The 21,261-nt window shown below is 36.9% G+C and overlaps 3 protein-coding genes across 3 annotated transcripts; 1 reads left to right on the top strand and 2 right to left on the bottom strand.

Annotated features, from left to right (window-relative positions):
* Window positions 1-1,843: 1,843 nt before the first annotated feature.
* On the bottom strand, window positions 1,844-6,122 carry LOC140965058 (protein CHUP1, chloroplastic-like). The gene is made up of 7 exons (XM_073425106.1): window positions 4,680-6,122; window positions 3,250-4,188; window positions 2,921-3,052; window positions 2,624-2,805; window positions 2,414-2,525; window positions 2,173-2,316; window positions 1,844-2,085 (listed from the first exon to the last, which is right to left on the bottom strand). Exons 1-7 carry the CDS (start codon window positions 5,454-5,456, stop codon window positions 2,002-2,004), a joined length of 2,370 nt encoding a protein of 789 aa, XP_073281207.1. The 5' UTR covers window positions 5,457-6,122; the 3' UTR covers window positions 1,844-2,001.
* Window positions 6,123-8,943: 2,821 nt separating this feature from the next.
* On the bottom strand, window positions 8,944-12,165 carry LOC140965215 (coatomer subunit epsilon-1-like). Its single transcript, XM_073425340.1, has 7 exons — window positions 11,884-12,165; window positions 11,690-11,779; window positions 10,991-11,151; window positions 10,118-10,253; window positions 9,882-10,037; window positions 9,479-9,558; window positions 8,944-9,385 (listed from the first exon to the last, which is right to left on the bottom strand). The coding sequence occupies exons 1-7, from the start codon at window positions 12,055-12,057 to the stop codon at window positions 9,292-9,294; spliced, it is 891 nt and encodes a 296-aa protein (XP_073281441.1). The 5' UTR covers window positions 12,058-12,165; the 3' UTR covers window positions 8,944-9,291.
* A 1,777-nt stretch (window positions 12,166-13,942) lies between these two features.
* On the top strand, window positions 13,943-19,603 carry LOC140965158 (subtilisin-like protease SBT2.3). The gene is made up of 10 exons (XM_073425245.1): window positions 13,943-14,918; window positions 15,506-15,659; window positions 15,798-16,195; window positions 16,277-16,372; window positions 16,604-16,676; window positions 17,048-17,330; window positions 17,541-17,869; window positions 17,999-18,269; window positions 18,348-18,629; window positions 19,071-19,603. The coding sequence occupies exons 1-10, from the start codon at window positions 14,674-14,676 to the stop codon at window positions 19,490-19,492; spliced, it is 2,553 nt and encodes an 850-aa protein (XP_073281346.1). The 5' UTR covers window positions 13,943-14,673; the 3' UTR covers window positions 19,493-19,603.
* The last annotated feature ends 1,658 nt before the right edge of the window (window positions 19,604-21,261 follow it).

Consider the following 21,261-nt stretch of genomic DNA (forward strand, 5'->3'; position numbering starts at 1 on the left):
ATCCAAAAAATAAATATAAAATTAGGGAGCACAAACACATTCTGTCATAGATTAAAGTGTGTAAAAAAATAATTAATCTGACAAAAAGTGACGGAAAAATAGTATTTAGATTTAGAGAGAGCAGAGCCATTTTGATGGCCCGTTTGGAGACATGCTAAAAATGGTGGGTTGAGTTGCGCTTTTTGACGGCAGTTTGGAGTCATCCTGAAACAATTAATATATTACTGATGAATTTTTAAATAGTTATATTATATGAAATTGTTGTTAATTTTTGAAGATTTATATTATTTTATTATAATAATTTATGTATAATTGATTGATTTGAAAGATTTATATTATATATAATTATTTATGTATGGTTGAAAACTTTTGAAATATTTATATTGGTTTATGTATGATTGTTCTCAATCCGCCAAGTTTGGTAGCCGCCTGCTCGTTTGACAATTTTATAATTAATTAATGACTTGATCGATGAAAAATAAAAAATTAATACATAAATTACGACCAAAACATCTACGAGAATGGATCACTAATCCTATGAATCCAACAAAACAAAACGCAACCTTAAATTAGGTGTTCGTGATCAAAGTTGTCCCTCCGTCATATAACCAAGCTTGCTATTGAATGATCGATATGAATCCACTTGATCAAAGAAGTTATATATCCTCCGAGGTGAACACCTTTTTTTTTAAAAAAAAATTAAAAATATATGTCCATATCCTTTCTTTTAATAATTAATAATGCAACGACCTCAATCAATTTCTTGATTATTTATCAATTGATGTATTCGAGTTGATGCAGTAGATGAGTGCTCACCAATTATCGTGAATTCAATTTATCATATCGACAAACACTTCCTTGGACGGCTGCGAGCATTGTGTTATGTAAGAAGAATCCTCATATACTTAAACAAATGAGGTGAGAGCTTTCAGTACAAATCCTCGGTATTTTATGTAAGACGTGTGTCCCAACACAGTGAATAGGAATGACCTCGATTGGAGGATGGATAAAACTTGAAGAGAAGCCCGGACTATGAAAATAACTCGGTGAAACTCCGTTTGAGGAATTGTTGAGAATGGGATGCTTTTCTCGTTTCTGGAGAAATTGGTCGGATCAAACTTAGTCTTGACAACCACCAATCTTCTGAAGTTATTCTCGAAATATTTCGATCCCCGAAGGCTTGCTTCTGCGTAGCTTGTGTTTCCCGCAGGATTATTCATCCCAATATCAAGATCCCGATAGTTGAAATACGCGGCCCTCAGAGAATTTGAAACATGCGGCTCCATGTAACTAACTGTAAAGCTTCCGGATCAACGAATATGGTGCCTGATCTGTGGGGAAACGGATCGGAGTTTCAGATTCGGAGAAATCATCCAATCCAATCTTCCTCCATATGGACTCAATTGCAACCCAGTTTTATATTCATCTTATTCCCTAAGAAATTCACATATTCGGAAATGGGCTTTCTCACAAAGTCGGATTTGGCTTTATTACGGCCCTTTCTTGATCCCTGTCGACTGAATTACTTCGAAAACCTGCGAAAAAGAATGCGGGTTCTGTCCAGCTCATTTCACTACAATCTTTCTCCACTAAACCCAGTGCTGTGTTATCTTTAGCACGTTAAATTTATTTTTAATTCAGTCAAAGTGAGAAAATGAGGAAAATTTGTTTTTGACTAACCCGTTTGAAAAAACTCGCGTCGCGTGCATGTATTTTGTTTTTTAAATGTTTAAAATTTATTAGTATTATTATTTATAGATATAGAATATTACTGCATATAAGGCTCTAGTTCATTTTCGTTGGTTATCATCATTTATTTGTTAAGATCATAGCAAATGTCATGGGTTGTGAACAAGCATGATTGCATTTTGAAACCACGATATCTTTACAAGGAAACTCACATTTCTTCTCAGATATCAATTAAACCAATGTCGTTGCACAAAAATTTAAATGCTTCAGAATTATGTTCGATGCTTACTCAGATGATAAGCCAAATAGAACCTAAATTTTTGTGTTCAAAACGACAGCCAAGTCCCGTAGTTCCTCGAATGCGTGCATTGTTTCTGCATCAAATCCTCCAGCAAACTGCACATCATGCCAAAACAAGAAAATTTTATCCGCAGGGATGATCAAGAAATGAAAGAATGGCTTTTCCTTGAAGTGTGAACAAACCTGATGAATTCGGAAGGCAAATCTCACTCCCTGGAGCAACATATAATCCAAGGAAGAATCTTTATCTGATGTTGCCTTGGTCTGGAGTTCCATGGCAACCCTCTTCATGTACATCTTGGCCAGTTTGACAGATCCAAACTTTATCTGAAATCAAGAAAAGAAAATGAAAATATCTGTGTTCTTGTACGTACGAAGAAATAGATTTTCCTCTAATAGTTGTGAAAATGGCAAGAGACCAAACCTTGCTCACGATTCCCACGTCTAGTAGCCAGTCATTAGGAATGTGGAACTCCTTGCAGTGTCTGATCAATGAGTCTCTAGTTCGGAGAATGTTATGCACAGTGCGCTCCATCCTAATGAAAGAGAGTCTATATCAAAGTCTGGATACTTACAGGAGGAATCTTAGGCAAAGTCGAAAACTTATGTTTTGAAGGCAACTACAACTACTTACCTCTCAGATAGAGCAGCAAATTTTTTCAATGCAACATCACAGGGCAAACGAGGGTCATCCTTATAGTTTGAAACTTCATGCTCCAATTTCTTTAAGTCTCTGTAAATGAATGCTGCTTCTCTTATTGTGTCAGCTTTCTTTTCTGGCCATTCGAAGTGCTTCAGAACTGCCCTTTCGTCAACCTTGGGGATGAATCAAACAGGGAAAATTAAACCACAGGAATTGCCAACTAACTCCTTTAATCAAAATTTGAAAGGAACATGATAATGAATTCTGCATTATAATTTAGAAGCTTACAAGAAAGCATAGTTCATCATCAAGCCACTTCACAAATGCCACTACATCTTCAATGTTCTGATAAACTGCACCATTTACCTCTCGAATTAGGAAGTTCACAAATTCTCCTTGAGTCTCAACATCCGCCTTTATCTGCTCACAAGAAGGTGATATGTAAGGATATTTTAGAACTGATTGATAAAAAAACACATTGAAGGCTGGTATCTTCAGAGATAATTTATTTGCAAGCATTAAATCGTCATCAAGAATGCATGTTAAAAGAATTGCTACTTGTGCATCTACTTGTGTAACAACTACAGAGAAGGATGACCAGTGAAACAATCACTTACAGCAAGCAAATGAGATGACCGGTTCTCAATTTCACCAATCATGCTACTCCGAACGTTTGCGACATCTGGTGCATCTGTTGCCCCTGAATTTAAGCACTCTTTTCTAGAATCCCTTTTCATGAGTGAGTGATAAAATTCGACTACTTGGGGAGAACGCTTCACTATTCCGATCATGCTTCTACCCATTAACTTCAGAGGTGGGGGCGGCGGTGGCGGCGGTGGTGGGAGAGCTGGTGCAAGATTTTGAGAAGATTTTTCTTCTTTTATTTCATTTACACCAGAACATGAAGGCCTAGGAGGAGGATTTGGTATTCGTAAGGCCCGTTTTTCAACATCAAATGAAGCAGATAGCTTGCTAATTTCTTGGCAGTTGGTATAAACATGAGACCTATTGCCTACTTCCAAGTCGTATTTTTGCGAAACTAGCACCTCCATCCCCTTATCCACCTCCTTGGAGCATATAAAACCATCAGACTGCCTTCTCTTATTAACTATCAGATCCTCAGAACAGAAATTTGATCCGCCAATAGAGTGCCTACGTGCTGAACCTTGGGAATCACTCCATTTAGTATCGATAAGGTCATCCGTGTCTTTCATTTGTAGCAAGTCTTCATCAGTAATAGGCCATTTCTTGAACTTCTTGATCAGATGTAACCTCGTCGTGGCATTTTTTTCGGAACCTTCATCTGTCTGATGGGATAATGAGCCTTTAGACTCTTTGCTCTTCTCAACAGAGTAAAGGCCTGATGGCTTGTCACAACTTGTAGTTGAGACTTTGTGCAACTCATGTCTCAAACATGAATTAACCCATCTCAGGTAAACTAACTCCTCCACTTCATTCATTCGGCTCATTTGAAGGTGTTCCACTTGTTTACATAGATCTTCATTGGTATGCCGTAGCAAAGAGATCTCTGATTTAATCTTCTCAATAGTATCATTCTGCCCGTAAAGAGTTCAAAATGAAAGGAATAAGATATCAAGATATCCTTAATTCTATTTTCGGTTCCCAAGGCTGTCATAAAAGTTGATGTTCACCACCGTTTTAGTTCTTTTAAAACTCCATCTAAACTTACAATATATTTTCAATGTAATTACATTCGAAAATATTGAAAATGAATGAAAACAGGATAGTTAATCGAACATAATTTTTTTCAAACATTTCATTAGCTTTCCTTTAACCAAACATAGAAAAGTGTTTTCTTGATGAATCCTTAGATTAGAATTTCAAGTATAGCACAGACATAGAATTTGATGAAATTAAAATTCCTCCTGACATACAATTTCCCTACATTGCAAAATTACAAACTCAGACCGGATCAACCTGTTCTATGACAAATAAGTTTAGCAGTTGCAGGAATTGATAAGTAGACAGTGAACAACATCCATAGCAAGAGCTTTGATTCAGTAAGTGGTATTAAATAATAATATACCTCAGAGACTCGACAAAGGTTATTTAACTGAGATTCCAGGGAAGAAATCCTGCAAGCGAGGTTCCTCTTCTGAAGCTGCAGCTCCTTGTTCAAACGCCTCAATTCCACAACCTCTATCTCCACCGCACTCAAATTTTCATGTCCTCTGCTTTCCAACATTTCGTCCTGCTTCCCAACTAAAGCAGCTAAGGACGCCAACTGTGCAGAAAGGCCCTCCTTTTCGCTTTCAAGCAATCCCACTTTCTTGACAAGGCCATCGATTTCACTCTCATTTAATTCAAGCTCCAACACCGTGGGATTTTTCTTCAACTCTGATAACTCAGCTTGTAACTTAAGCTCTCTATCTTTCGATTCCTGAAGCATATTCCGTAGATGGTCAATTTCAAGAAACAAATTCTCGGATGAGCCTATAGAGTTTTTCTTGTTTTGGATCTCGACAGCCTGTGGATGCACTTGCGTTGGATATATTGAACATGAGAGGTCACCAATAAGGGACCTCTTGATCCTTGAATTCGGAACCGGTGCCTGATTCTTCTGGTTTGTGGCATCGTCGAATGGTAATTTATTGATGTTAGCTGTGGTTTGCAGTACTCTAGTTTTGGTTTTCTTATCTGCAGCTGAGAATCCTTTCACTATGTGAGAACCCCATGAAGATTTCATCCTTGAAAAATTTCCGTCGGCCTTCACATTGCTAGGCTTAGCACCCTTTGAGACCTGATTTTGATCGGCAAATTTTGAAGTTTTCACTCTGTTCCCTGATGGAATTTCTTCTCTCATTTTGAACAAACTAATAAAATATGAACCTTTTATCACTTGGAGATGCAATGCATAAATTCAGTACTTGGATATAGTAGCAAGAGAAAGCGAACAACCTCAAGAAATTTTAAAAAAATCCCAATCCAAACAAAAATATATCTGATGACAAGTGAACCGCCAAGAAAAACATCAAGAACCCCAATAAGATAGCAAATGGGATCGGTCAAGAACAAGAGAACATCTCAAAAACCCCACAAAAAACAAATGTGGGTTTAATCAATGATGTCAATAAACTCAGCTGAATTGAATTTAACTGCAAAGAACATTTAATTTTTCAGCTCACATCACATGTCAAATGAGAGGGTTCTATTTCCAACTCCCCTTTTAGCAGGCTAGCTAAAAACTGAACTCAGCCAATTACAGTTTGCAAAAAATAGCCCTTCTCATTTTCAAAAAATAAAGAAAAAAGGAAAAAGCCCTTCTCCTTCTTCTTCTTCTTCAACTAGTTACACCCTAGTCATCATTAATTGATCTTGATAATGACACATGATACATATTCTCTCAGGAAGGTTGGGTGGGCAATGGAGAAAGAGTCCACAGCTGAATCAGTTCTGTTTTAGTATCCTCAAACTAGCAACAGCGAAAGGTAGTATCGTACCCTGATGGTGCTTTCCTGTTCGCCTTTCACTTTGAATTTGAAATTTGAATTACAACTTCACATAAACTTCATTTTTTAAATATCATATAATATATAACAAAATACACACACATCTCCTAGAACAATTTTTTATCATTCAAAAACAACATAATTTTTTTTACTTTATACATTTTTTTTAAAAAAAAGGCGCTTATAAATTGGCAATGGCAATAAATCACGATATTTTAAATTTATGTTTTGAATTTTTTATAGAAATAAAAAAAGGTCGGCATAAAAACCTCATATGACAATTTTTTTTTTTTAAATTACAAAAGAATTTTGTTTTAACATTAAATCAAACACATGTTTATTCTCTATTGAGAGAGGTTTATGTCTGATGTTGCTAAACTCGGTGATGATAACGGGGAGGTTAGACCCTCGCTTAGAGAGCTCGGATCAAAACTTTGAGCGGTGGCTGGGAGGTCGGATCTTTACTTGGGGAGCTCGGATTGGACCTTCGAAATCTGGTAACACAAACAAGAACGTTAGAAGGGGGCCGGAAGGTTGTTCCGGCGTAGCCCCTCCGACGCTCAAGTCAGAGAATAGAAAACTGAGAGAGTAATGTGTGTGCTGAGAGAATATGAATAGATGAATGAATAAATAGTGAACGAAACCTGGTATTTATACGAGAACCGTAGAGTCCTGATTTTGGTAGATTTAGATCCTCATAATCTTGCAAGATTTGGTTAGATTCTGTGAAAGATTTGGTTATATCTTCTAGATTTCGCTTATATTTTTGTGTTGTCTATTGAAGCGTGAGTCTGCCTATCAATCAAGTATCTGGGAGCTCGGCTCGAGAGGTCGGCCAACACACGTCCCATCAACGCAATCACACTACCCTGGAGGTCGGCTCGGGAGGTCGGCCAACACACGTCCCATCGACGCAATCACACTACCCTGGAGGTCGGCTCGGGAGGACCCTGGGAGGTCAGACTGGATGACCCCCCGGATGTTTGGGAGGTCGGACTGGATGACCTCCCGACATGCAGCTGGCTTGGCATGAGTTCCTAATCACTGGGCCTTCAGCTGTCTGGACCACCAAGAGTAGACCTTGCCCATCCCCGACCTGGGGGTATCAATGTCATTACACCAATGAGGGTGTTGGCATAAATCTTATTTTTAGATTCAACGTTTCTATATCCAAAATCCAAATCGAATATTTCAATTTCATCTATGATAATATATGATATATGTACAATAAAAAGTATACATACGGTTATATGTTATTTTTGAAATTATAAAACTATCTCAAATTTAGTTTAATTGAAAACAATTTTAAAAATACATATAAGATAGTTTTATAATTTCAAAAAATAACGGATGATCGTATATAACTTTTTGCATTCCTCATCGAGCATATATCTTGTGAGTTAGTGAAGCAATACTTACTAATATTAATTGGCTAATAAATAATCAGTATATTGTTCGTGGGCTAGAGGTTCAATGGGCTTGGGAGACGAATTGAGCCTCAATGTATTTGGGCCGTACTTAGAAGTTACACAACCCCCAAACCATGCCCGATGATTCTCCTAATTTTCAGCCGTTCCCGTAAAAATGAATATCTTCTTGCACATATACTCACCATAAACTTTCGTATCAATTGTACCATTTTGTGTTGAGAACTTAAATGATATGCCAAATTAAGGAGAAAGGACATGGTGGGTACTGTATATTCTTCTGAACCCGCCATTGAAGTTGTTTATTTAATCAATCAGACCCGCAAATTCAATTCGTTATCCCGTTTTAAGGGGTTCTGTACTAGCTCCGAGAAGAAAGAAACATAGTAGAATTACGTCAAGAATCTCTTTCATTGATGGGGGCGGTATTGTTCTGGATAAAGAGTTCGAATTCAAACCATCCTTTGATGAATATTTGAAGGCCTTGAAATCAGTCAAGACGGACAGAGATATGGTTCAAATATTAGTAGTCCAAAAGAAAATGAAGATTATCAAGAAAACAGTTCAACAAGAAAAGAGTGATGATGCACGGGCTAATGCTCGAGAGGAGTCCAGAAAGGGTGCTTCTCGAAAGAAAAATGTATTTGTTCAAGAACATTCAAGAAAGGGTCTGAAAAAAGTCACCGAAACTCTCATTAAAAGGACGCAGAATGTCAATGTTAAGAATCTTCGATGCCGTCTAGCAATTTTGGCCATATTTGTTTTGGATACTCACTGAGAAGGTTGACGCGTTTTTTGTCACTGACGTTTTTGGAAATATCATCCCATGTTAAAATGGGTTGAATCTGGGATGCAAGAATAGAAACCTTGTACAAAGATAACGAGTTGAAATCAGTAGAAAATTGAACCGAAGCAAGCAAATTGATAATCTAATTTTTTTCCTTGATCAAATGCAAATCATTATATTTTTGCAAGAAACATACAGCGATCCTACCAAGATGAAGAATGGATCAAACTAGACGGCTAAATACACTCAACTTCGAGAAAGTTTGCAGACTGCGTAGAGATAGCGGGAGGAACATGTTAATGGATATGAAACCATCCCTCAGGCTCAGTGTAAACACAAGCTCACACATGAAACATATTCATTCAAAGGAACTAACATGAGACCACCCTATTTATTTAATTTTGTTTAATAGTCTTTAATATCATTTTTTGTTGCAGTACGTGTTGCATGCGGCCGTTGTGTTCGGTGCACGACATAATTCAGTGCGGAACACTTTGGACGCTGAAAGCTTCTGACGTAAGCGAGCGATAGACCATATTTTTTTGCTTACAATTCTTTATCATCAGCAGAAATGTGCCGCTGTTTTTGAAATTTAGACTTCATTATAATTCTGAACACAATCTCAAACGGCATCTTGACATCGGTATTGTTACGCGATTTGGAGCAAGTTTGACAGCTTATCCGTGAAAAAGAACCCAAAGGAGAAAGGAGAACAAAACAAGACACTCAGAACACTTTCAAGGGAGTGGGGGCTCTAGTGACGGACGCTGTATACTTATTAATCAACTACAACATTTAAGCCCCTCAAAAATGTGTCTGTTTTACTGAACCAATTTAGCATATAGAAAAGTCGAACTGGAAAAAAAAAAGGTTAACAATAGCAAATTCCGCGAAGGCAGTAGGTTTCTTGAAGATGGATGCATAACATAATTCTCATATGGTTGGACTTGACAAACAAGCATGCCGGTCTACTCTTCAAGCAACATTTTGAACTGCTCTATCAAACTTCTCTTCCGATGTTGATGCACATTTAACGAGTATGTGGTCTGGGTGTGACAATTTCAACTGGCTGCAAAATATCATGGAAGCATACAATTGCATAAAATAAGTAGAAGCTCTACGAAGCACAAATCAAATAGCATATAATAAGTACAAATCGTACTTCAAATAGCGGGAGGATGGCTTCCCGTTGTGAAGACTGCAGACAACAAGATTGGCAAGAGTCTCTGGGTCCTTCGCATCCTGTGTAAATAATGTCATATGGATAAAAGAATGTTGATTCTTCCTTACAGCATCTAGCACACAATAAAAACTCTCAAGTCAAAAAGTCAGACAAGATATGAGACATAATTTATATGCCCTGCAGATCAAATTTTGGAAGTGATCCGAATGCCATGCAGTCAATTCACGTCATACTTTTGGGCTATGGCAATAGACTTTCATGTTTGTAAAGAAAGCACCAAACATATCCATGATACAAAACCCTGAAAAAATCTTTCAATAAACATCACACTAGATAATGGTGTCGGGGATATCAATGAAAGCAAAAGGCTAGAATGGTATACAATGTTTAGGGCCTCAAGCAGAAGTCTTTCAGCGTCAACAAATTCACCCTTGTGCATGCAGCATAGTGCCTTCCCATTAAGAATCAAGCTAGTCACTTGATACTTTTCTGCGAAGTCCTGGAAAATCAGATATGCTTCCTGTATCTTTGAACCACCCTTGTACAAAGAAAAATACGTAGGTCAATAGAACTTCAATTCCTGATTAAACAGAATGTATTGCAAGGAAAAACCCATACCACAGCCAAGTTTAGCCACGCATTTGCAAGTTGAGTTAGAGTATGATCCTCATCTACTTGTTGCATGATTTTCAGTTGTTTCTCAGCATAATCTGATCTATACATTTTGAGAAAAATTTGGACATTTAAAGCATGCCTGCAAAATGGATAAAGGTGTCAGCTTTAAATCTTCAAATAAAATACATTAATATATATTATGCAAGAAAAGTTGCATGTAATGCAGCCATTTACAGCGTGGAACTCATCATGAACACCTTATGCTTTGCCACAATGCAAAACTCAAACATATGTAGCAAAAATTGGCAGACATTTATTCATAATCAAGCATATTATACATTTTGCAAGCAAGCTGACAGTTGAAGAGATGTTAAAAAAAGTACTGACACTCACTGAGGTCAACAAAAGACAGGTGCAAAAACAACACTAACAGTATGATGAGTAAGATCAAGGCTACATCAATATATAGCACGCAGCACCAACATGTTTTAGAATGAAAAACACAAAAATATGTAGCAAAAAAGGGCAATCACACACATTATACATTTAGCAAGCATGCTGACAGTTACAGAGAGGTTAATAAAAGTACTCACCCTCAATTGAGGTCGACAAAAGACAGGTGAAAAACAATACTAAGTCTGATAAGAGTAAGATCAGTGCTACATCAATATGTAGCACGCGGCACCAACATGTTTCCAGAAATGACAGTGATGAACAAGATTTAACATGTAAATGTATGATGGAATTTGAACATACATATAGAACACAGCACCAACATGTTTCAAGAAAATGTGAGTATTAGCAACACTTGGCATATAAATATAGAATGGAGACAAAGCATTTTGCAAAGCCATATCAAATCCAGAAACAACTCACAACTCCATGGTTCCCTCAGTTCCCCCAACATTTGTGTGCTTCAAGGCTTCATTATAATCCTGCTCGTGCATGAATATAATTCCAGCTATAAGCCTCAGCATAGGGTTGTTTCCAATGACTGCATCTCCTAACCACTCGCGAAGACTAGAAATTGCCACTTCCTACACATCACAGATGAACTCATTGATTAATGACGACCAACATCTTGCACCAATATTTACTACCTGCTTCATCACTTTTTGTGTGACATCTCATCAGCATTGTTTCAAATTTCAAGTATTTTCTAGTTTCAGATGATCACTTTTATTTTCGTGATAGTCGTGATTTACTCTAAGTCGTCGTCTCAAATAAAAATTAGCGAAGTAGAACAATAATTACTCAACTTTCTCATAAATTTTGTTTACCTTCAGTTCATCGTCTTCCTACTAGGCATTAATTCTCTCACTAAGGATGGAGGCTTATACTCCGCACGAGACTGAGAATTCTGAGAACACTAAAGAAATTGCTTCCTGAACAAAAATCCTCTACGCTAATTGTGCATGAATTATTATATACAATTACTAACCGAACAAGATTAGTAGATTACCTAAACAAAAACTAGTACAACCAAGGTCTACATCGATCATTCCGACTCGAGATTCAAAGTAAAAAAAAAAAAAAGCAGATCAGTTGCATTGATTTTGTTTTCTAAGAAATCACCTTGTTATCCGGGCTCGAGAGGTATAAAGCCAGCAATTTCACGGCCTGAAGTGGCGTCGCTGCTGACGAATCAATCTCATTTATCACAAGCTACATCACCAAACAGAACCGACAAAAACAATCAAATACACAACAATCCCAAATTTAATCAAAAATGGAAACTAGATCGGATTTTGAAAATAATTTGATTGTACCTGATGACTACCGAGGGCAATGTAAGAACGGTAAACAAGGCAGTCTCTGTCAACGATGTCCCCTGGAGAGAGATTGGTGATTTCGCTGTTGTTGATCGCAGCCTGGTACGCCCCCAAGTAAAAGTTGTTCCTCAACCCAAACAGCGGGTCGGGTCCTCCGGCATCCGCAGCCATTTCCGATCTTCTAAGCTTTCTGTTCCTTTACTATCAAGGAATCGAAGAGTTCAGATCTCGAATCCAACCTCTGGTAAGAAATTGTAGAGCTGAAGAATGATGCAACTAACAAGTGGCCCGAAATCGTGTCACTGCACGTTGAGGAACTCGGCCCATACCTTTTTGGGATTGGGCCAACTGTCATCTTGGGCCCCATCGTTGTTTCTTAAGACGCCAACAGCAGTATTTCAATTTCAAGCCCAACCCAAAATATGTCTCTCCGACTCTCCCCATTGTGTGAAATCATCTTCGTTTCCTGCAGTGAAGAAAATAACGACTTTGTCTTTTCATATGTTTTAAATTCTAAGCTAAGTAGGATTTTTCTTTTTCTTTTTTTGTAGTTTTCACTGGAATAATTTAAGGCACTATTCGAAATATGAGATAATTAATGATATCTATAGATAACGTAATGATTTATAATTCTAATCAATTAATATCTTATCATTCACACCAAATCATATATAATATTAAGGTAAAAACTTGTGTGAAACGGTCTTACTGGTCGTATTTTGTGTGACAGATCTCTTATTTGGGTCATCCATGAAAAATTATTCTTTTTTATGCTAAGAATATTATTTTTTCTTGTAAATATCGGTAGGATTGACTCATCTCACAGATAAAGATTCGTGAAACCGTATCACAAAATATCTGCTTTGATATTATTTTCAAAAGCAAGTTGTCTTACAATGTCAAATAAAGCAATTGTTTGTTAGAAAAAAAGTAAACATCATATTAATATTTTTACCTTTTTATTAATTAATTTTTAAAATTTATTTTCGCTCCCCTCGCCCCTACCCAAAAAAATTGAAGTTTAATTGTTTTCTATTTATAGGTGCAAATATCAATCGGTATATATTTACTTTTAAAATTCTACACAAGATCCATATAAATGGGTAGAATATTGTGGCATATCCTCGATGTAAATTAAATTTTTTTATAATATATTTTTACTATATGATCACATCGGTATATTTTTTTTCACAAAACTCTTATGAGAATATTTTATAGTTTAATTTTGTGAAACGGTTCTATGATCCGACCCGAGTAAATGTATTTATTAGATTCACATATATAGATCAATGAGAACGTTTCACGTAAAACTTAATATTTTTTTTGTACAACCTATGCTGAGGGTGGGGAATTTTATTTTATTTTTTACTTGGGTCATTTTCTTTCTTCAAAAAAAAAAACGTCTCTCTTCTTTGTGAGAGAGGCTTATGGCAATTCATCTAAAAAGTAATAAAATTACACTGACATAGTAATTTAGCGTGATAAAAGAATATTTAGAACTCAATTATTTATATTTTATCTGATACCAAAATCTCACATGACACTTTGTTTTTTTGAAGTTTTGCAAGGTTTATTTCATCTTACCTATATAAGCATTGCCCTCATTTGTAACAACAAAAGAATTTAGAACGATGGGAGGGACGGCCACCACCCACCCCCACTATTCTCTTAATCATGGTAAAAACAAAAAAGGACCAAAAAGAATGACTGGGTCCGGTCCAAAAAGGTTCTTCCTTCATTCTGGTGTTCCCATTCATGTCACCAATCACACAATCTTATCAAATTTCATAAATTCTAGGCATGGAGAAAGAAGTTTGATTTTATCGTATGCAAACACTACATGAAAATCCTATGCTATATGGGAAGAATCTCTCTTCACGAATTTATTATCAACCATTAGATTGTGACTTGTCTCACCTCTTGACAGGATCGACCCCAATCCAATGGCAAGGGAGTTATTCCGATGTGGTTAATATACAACCGACACTACATATTAATACAAAATCTTTAATATCTTAATCCTACTTTATTATTTCGATTTAAGAGTAGGCTTGGAGTGCTTGTTTTTGTTTCATTTGGCATGTTTCTTTCACAGTCACGCGTGTCCACGACAGTGCATAAAACCCAGTACTAGAAGTCAAAAATGAATAATAGTACCAAAATAACGTTCCCAATTCTCTCCATCTTGATTCATTCAACACGCCCGTTATAAACAAAACCTTCATGTTCTCACCACCCAAGAAAGTTGCAGAATCGGTTCGTTTTTCTTTTTAACTTACACACTGCGTATGAATGGGACATGTGCTTTCTTGGTTCATGATTTGCACAAGTACTGGTACTATACAGTAAAAAGGGGAGCAAGAATCTTTCTTCATTGTGAGGAGGCCTGTGATGAAATTTTTTTTCTTGTAAACAAGGAACGTTAGGTATGGACAGAAGTTAATGGGGCTTTGGAGCTTTTTTCTACAGTTGAGTGTAGTTACTTCAAAGGGCTTATTGCTTTGCGAGTGTCCTCCGCTCTGCTGCAATTAATTTCTTTTCCCGGGGACCTGAAAAAGAAGCAGAAGATTGTGGTCCATTTCATATGGGTGGTTATGATCATAGAACCAACTCTTGTACCTCCTCAGAAGAAATAATAGTTCGCTTACTCTAGCCTGAGAGTGAAGCATATGCTGAAACCCGAGTTGTGGTGGATATGTATGGTTGAACTTCGTGAAGAAAAGCTTGTGCCTACCTTCTGCTGGTGGAAAGACCCGTTTTTTTCTATTTTACCTGTGATTCTTGAAAATGTTGGTTTCCAGTAAGATGATGATATGTGTTTGCGGAAGTAGAGTGATGTTGGTAATGTGTTGTTTGTTGATCTCCGTAAGCTGCAATTATGCTCAAAACAGTGGAGATGCAATTCCTGCTGTGTATATTGTTACTCTGAAACATGCCCCCACCTCTCATTACTGTAGTGAGCTTAGAGTGAATCAGGGTCCGCATATTAAAAGCAAAGGATCTCAGAGAACGAATAGATTGGATAAGCCAAGGTTCGCTCTTTTTTTTTCAATCCTCTGTACTAGGAATTGGCTTATTTGGTTTTTTAAGATAACGACAAGTGAGAGCAGTTAATTTCTTGTTTGGAACTTTTTTCTGCCTGCCCGTAAACTTGTATACGATGTATCTTTCACTTGTTTTTATTCCTTGTCCTTGGTTTCTAGAAAAATTTGCCGTATTATTATTACATTAGGAAATTGTTACTGAATCCCATTTCTTGAATTTACTTTCTGGTTCAGTCTGCAAGTTGAAATCAGTGAGGTGTTCTTTGTTTGTTTGTTCTTTCTAAAAAAATAATTCTCGAGAAGAGAATGGAATGTAAGCTGTGCATTTAGTTACGATTCTTGTTTGTGTATGTCGAAGGCTGATGTGATATTTTAGAATTTCGTAACTGGGTATTGTATTCAGACCTTTTTGATTGGAATAAAACTCTATAAATTTTTTCCTAGTAAAGCCAGGTATGATGTGGGGGAGGGAATTATAGAGAAAAATAGACTGTTATGTTTGTTTAATGATCGTATACATTTGTCGCATCTCTCTGTCTTGCCAAATTAACATGTTAGTATTTTACTGGCATCAGCATTACAACGAGAATAAATTGGCACAATGGATCATACATAGCAGGGCTACACGATTCTCTATTTGAAAAAACATTTAGGGGGGAAAAGTATCAAAAAGTGTCCACCTACCATTATCTAATCAATGGATTTGCAGTGCTTGTCACTCCACGTCAGGTTAGTATCAGTGACTTTGAATTTTCATTGCCTCTATTGTCCAATATTTTCGGAAGTGTATATTTTTTTCCGATACTATGACAATTCTTTCTCCCTTTTTATTTTCTTGATTCTTACATTCTCAAACCGGTTTTGAAGGCTGACAAAATTTCAAGGAGAAGAGAAGTGTTGAATGTGGTTATGGATTTTTCAGTTAGAACCGCCACCACTCACACGCCACAGTTTCTTGGTCTACCACAAGGAGCATGGGCTCAAGAAGGTGGTTTTGAAAGGGCAGGGGAAGGACTTGTGATAGGATTAATCGACACTGGAATTGATCCCACACACCCCAGCTTTTCGGATGATACACCTACGAAGCCATATCCGATTCCCAAGCATTTTTCTGGAATTTGTGAAGTTACACTATACTTCCCATCTGGATCTTGCAACAGGAAACTGATCGGTGCTCGTCATTTTGCAGCATCCGCCATTACCAGAGGGATATTTAATGCCACTCAGGACTATGCATCACCCTATGATGGTGACGGCCATGGGACGTGAGTGTTACTGACTTAATAAAAAACTGGCATTATGATTTAAGGAAATATTTTAGCACATAATAAGGAAATTTCTTACAGGCACACGGCTGCTATTGCATCAGGAAATCATGGGATTCCTGTTGTGGTATCTGGGCATCACTTTGGAAATGCCAGTGGCATTGCTCCTCGTTCCCAGTAAGGATTCTAAATCAACTTTTTACCTGTTTTGCATCATGAGAATTATCAATATTCTTTTTGAGTTATATATAGATTAAACATACTAATTGATTTACCGTCATGTTCTGTTCTCAAGTTTCTCATTTATGGAGCAACAGCTATAACAAACTATCATAAATTTCTTGTCCCAACCTGCTTACACTTAATTTCCCAGTCCTTTACAGTCTGCTTTATTTATTAATTTTGTAGTATTGCTGTCTATAAGGCATTGTACAAAAGGTTTGGAGGCTTTGCTGCAGATGTAGTTGCTGCCATAGATCAGGTACCCCTCCCAAGTGATTTTAGTAAAGAATATTCTCGAGGCACATATTGAGTGTGATGTGAGTATTCCGTATTGAATTTATGTTTAGTGAAAAGTAATAATAGCTGTCATACTGGAATACGAAGCCAACTTTCTTGTTTCTAGTTTCTTTTTTCTGGCACATATCGAGTAAGATGCGAATATCCCAGTTTAAATAAATTTAATGAAAATAATAATCACCGGCATTCTGGAACACAAAGCCTGAGTTTCTTGTTTGTTGTTTCGTTTTATCTTCCCCTTTGACATTTTATTCCATTCACCTCTATGTAACTTCAGGTACATAACCACTCGCTTACAAGTTGATAGTTCATCATGATGTCTCATGTTTGTAGGCTGCACAAGATGGAGTGGATATAATAAGCTTGTCAATAACTCCAAACAGGCGGCCCCCTGGCATTGCCACTTTCTTTAATCCTATAGATATGGCTTTATTGTCTGCTATCAAGGCTGGTATCTTTGTAGTACAAGCAGCAGGGAATACTGGACCCTCACCCAAGAGCATATCTTCCTTTAGTCCATGGATCTTCACTGTTGGCGCTGCAGCCCATGATAGGGTTTACAGTAACTCTATAGTCCTGGGCAACAATATCACAATTCCTGGAGTTGGACTGGCTCGTAAGTCAGAATTCTTCAGTTCTTGATAGACTCTCTTATGCTTACAATTTTAGAAGAAATATGTTTTTTTATAACACATAGCACAAAATTAAATTTCGCCTCCCCGAAATCTCGAAATTTTATAGTTTATTTTAAAATTTTACTACCTTTAATCCATTATTTGGATCCACCACTGACATGATATTATGACACTTGAATTGGTTTGTCCAGCTGGAACCGATACAAATGTTATGTATACCATGGTTTCTGCTATCCATGCACTGAAAGACTCGACGGCTGCGAAGGATATGTATGCTGGTGAATGTCAAGCTGCCAGCAATTTTAACCTCGACTCTGTTCAGGGGAATCTCTTGATATGTAGCTACTCGATTCGCTTTGTACTTGGGCTTGCCACCGTCAAACAAGCTTTAGAAACCGCAAAAAACCTCAGTGCAGCTGGTGTTGTGTTCTACATGGATCCCTACGTGATTGGCTTCCAGCTCAATCCAATTCCAATTCCAATTCCTGGAATTGTAATTCCATCTCTAGATGACTCCAAAGTGAGTATTTATCTTTCCATGCATTCCATGCTATTATGATACCCATCAAATTGAATTGTATACATACTCTTTTATATTCATTAATAAAATGGCCTGAAATGGTGACTCGAAGTAATATTTATGTGGCAGGCCTTTCTTCACTACTATAACTCTTCTTTGAAAAGAGATGAAACTACGAACAAAATTGTTAAATTTGGGGGCGTGGCTCGGATCTCTGGTGGAATAAAAGCTAATTTTAGCCACTCTGCTCCAAAGATTATGTACTATTCTGCTAGAGGGCCAGATCCAGAGGACAATTTCCTCGAGAACGCTGACATTCTGAAACCAAACATTGTTGCACCTGGAAATTCTATATGGGCTGCTTGGAGTTCAGGTGGCACAGATTCTGTTGAATTTCAAGGTATTTTTTCTGTTTCGAAAAATAACTTTATATCTGTCAAACAACAATTAAACAGGAATTGACGATAAAATGTTTTAGGTGAAAGCTTTGCTATGATGTCTGGAACAAGCATGGCAGCTCCTCATGTTGCTGGACTTGCAGCAATAATCAAGCAACAGTTTCCCTTTTTCAGTCCCGCAGCCATTGGATCCGCCCTTTCAACAACAGCTTCTCTTCACGACAGAAATGGGGGTCCTATAATGGCGCAAGGGGCTTATGCTAATCCAGATTTGAATCTATCTCCTGCCACTCCTTTTGATATGGGGAGTGGATTTGTAAATCCTACTGCTGCGTTGAATCCAGGTCTTATTTTTGACACAAGTAAGTCACTCCGTTTATATCCTGAATATGGCTTAGCCCAAAACTAGGGGGATATGTTTACATGGTCCCTACATATTATCGTGAGGAACATGTAATTTAATGCAAAGAAAGAAAATATTACTTGTGTTGGAGAACGTCAATTGTCCAAACAATCTTGTATGACTCTTTATATGGTATAGTTTTGGAAATGTATCATTTGGGTTGATGTATAGTTTACATATTTGAGTTGTATCATTACCATCGACTTTGTTTTTTGGTATAACAACATATATTCGATTCTATGATTGATCTCACTGTTAGAGTCCGTTATTCGAAGATGTGGAAGTTTTTGTACCATCTTTATCTCTAATGAATTGCTTTTTTTACCGATGGAATTTCCTCCATAAGTTTTGTTATCAAATTCAGATGTAAAATATAAATTTTACCAGCTACATTTTGCAGGTTATGATGACTACATGTCATTCCTCTGTGGGATAAACGGATCATCTCCTTTAATCCTAAACTACACAGGCGAAAGCTGTGGGGTGTCTACAACTACCCCCACTAATCTAAACTTGCCTTCCGTCACGATATCAAAGCTGAACCAGTCTGCTGTTTTGCAACGAACTGTAACCAACATTGACAGGAACGAGACATACAAAGTTGGTTGGACCGCTCCTTTTGGAGTTTCAGTAAAGGTTATACCCTCATATTTTGTCATTTTAAGTGGGGAGAAACAGGTTTTAACTGTAGTGCTTAACGCGACTATAAACAGCTCGATTGTGAGTTATGGAAGAATCAGATTCTTTGGTAGTAAGGGTCATGTGGTGAAAATCCCTATCTCAGTTATTGTCAAAATTTCATTAAACACAACTGGTGGATGATCCAGCACTCTTGATTGATAACTACATTGTAATATTCACTAACTTGTCTGATTTATTCATTGTTTGCTTTGTAAATGTTCTTGAAATGTAGGTAACTTGGGTGTTTGTTGAAAGACTTGAGCCTTTCTTGTCTACGTTTTTTTTCCTTTTCTTTTCTCTCATATAATTGTTAAGTAATTTAGTCTTAAAAATTCGTGTTACTTGAAAAAAAAAAGTGCTACAAAAGTTTTAAAAACGTCTCGTATATCAATTATTGTAATTGTATCACAAAACGTATCGACGAAGCCCTACAATATAATTATTTTTTTATCATTCCAAAAATATAATTTACCTATATAACTTGAGAGTAGCTATCTTGTGAGACGGTCTCACGAATCTTTATCTCTAAGACGGGTCAATCTTACCGATATTCACAATAAAAAAAAATACTCTTAGCATAAAAAAATAAGATATATGTCTCACAAAATACGACCCGTGAGACACTCTCACACAAGTTTTTGCCATAACCTTAATGTTCCACATTTATATTTATATTTTATTTTCTCATACCATTTTAATTTAAAAAATTGATATCTTTCGTTTTAAATTTTTTTTAAAAAAACTACTTTCTTCTTTATTTTTTTTTAGAATCAAACATTTAGACTAACTAATTTGCGTTGATAAAGCTCTTTTCAAAATCGCAACACTATCCCTTAATTTTTTTTTACATATTTCTAGTGATTTATTACTATTCAATATCCTTCTTCATATATAGGGAAAAAAATTATGGCTGTTAAATGGGCACCTGTGAGTGTCTCCTCTTGATTAATTATCACTATCCTATGATGAAGACGAGGATGAGAACCAGTAGTATTGCTAGCGCAGATCATGGCTTCGGATTTCTGCTGCTGATTTTGACGTGTGCTTGGAGATCGAATCCGGTGATATCTTCTCAACAGAAAGACGATCAATTGATCGGATACGGTTACCAGTTATAAGATTAGCTCGGCACAGGATGTCCACACTTGTAATATCAGCTCGCAATTTTTACTGGGTAAGGGAGTGTTGGTGTCACCAGTAAGTACTACAACCTGGAGCAGTTTCTGTTGATGAATATTTTCCAGCAAGAAACTGGTTTGACCTCTTGGACTATTCATTCGCTTTGTGTGTGTGTCTCAAAGAAGGCGATGCATCCGCTGACTATATCAACGTGCATGCTCATGAAGGAAATATAATTCCTATGCAAGGCGAAGCAATGACAACTGTGGCTGCAAGAAGCACACCGTTCCAGTTACTCTGGTTGTGATCGACAGCAGTGGAGGGGAGGGATCAATAGCGGACAAGTTTTCTTGGATAGTAGAGAAGATTTAGAAATGGGAGGAAAGGGGAGAAATTGGAGCTTGGTACAGTGGAATTGTGGGGAATAACCTGATTATCTCATCAGAGGTTTCGAATCAAGATTTTGCCTTGAATCACAAGTGGATCATTGACAAGTTAACTATTTTGGGATTGCCCAGAAAAGTCAAAATGATGGAAAGATTCAGGTTGGTTACTGGTTTGGTATCGGAACTAAAAAACACGGCTTTGAAAGTAGAGAATTATTGCGATGGATTTGTCACAGTTGAAATATTTACTCTTAAATTGCTATTAGTGCAAGATTTCTTATTCGAGCTTCCGCTAAAATAAAAGATTTAAAACAAGCCTTCTGTAATAATGAGGACAACGGAAAATAACGTCCGTTTGCAGTTGCAAATGAAGCTTGTTGCACATTCTGTTCAAAGAATCACAAT

Source organism: Primulina huaijiensis, chromosome 18, assembly GCF_012295235.1.
Source record: "Primulina huaijiensis isolate GDHJ02 chromosome 18, ASM1229523v2, whole genome shotgun sequence".
Classification (NCBI taxonomy): domain Eukaryota; kingdom Viridiplantae; phylum Streptophyta; class Magnoliopsida; order Lamiales; family Gesneriaceae; genus Primulina; species Primulina huaijiensis.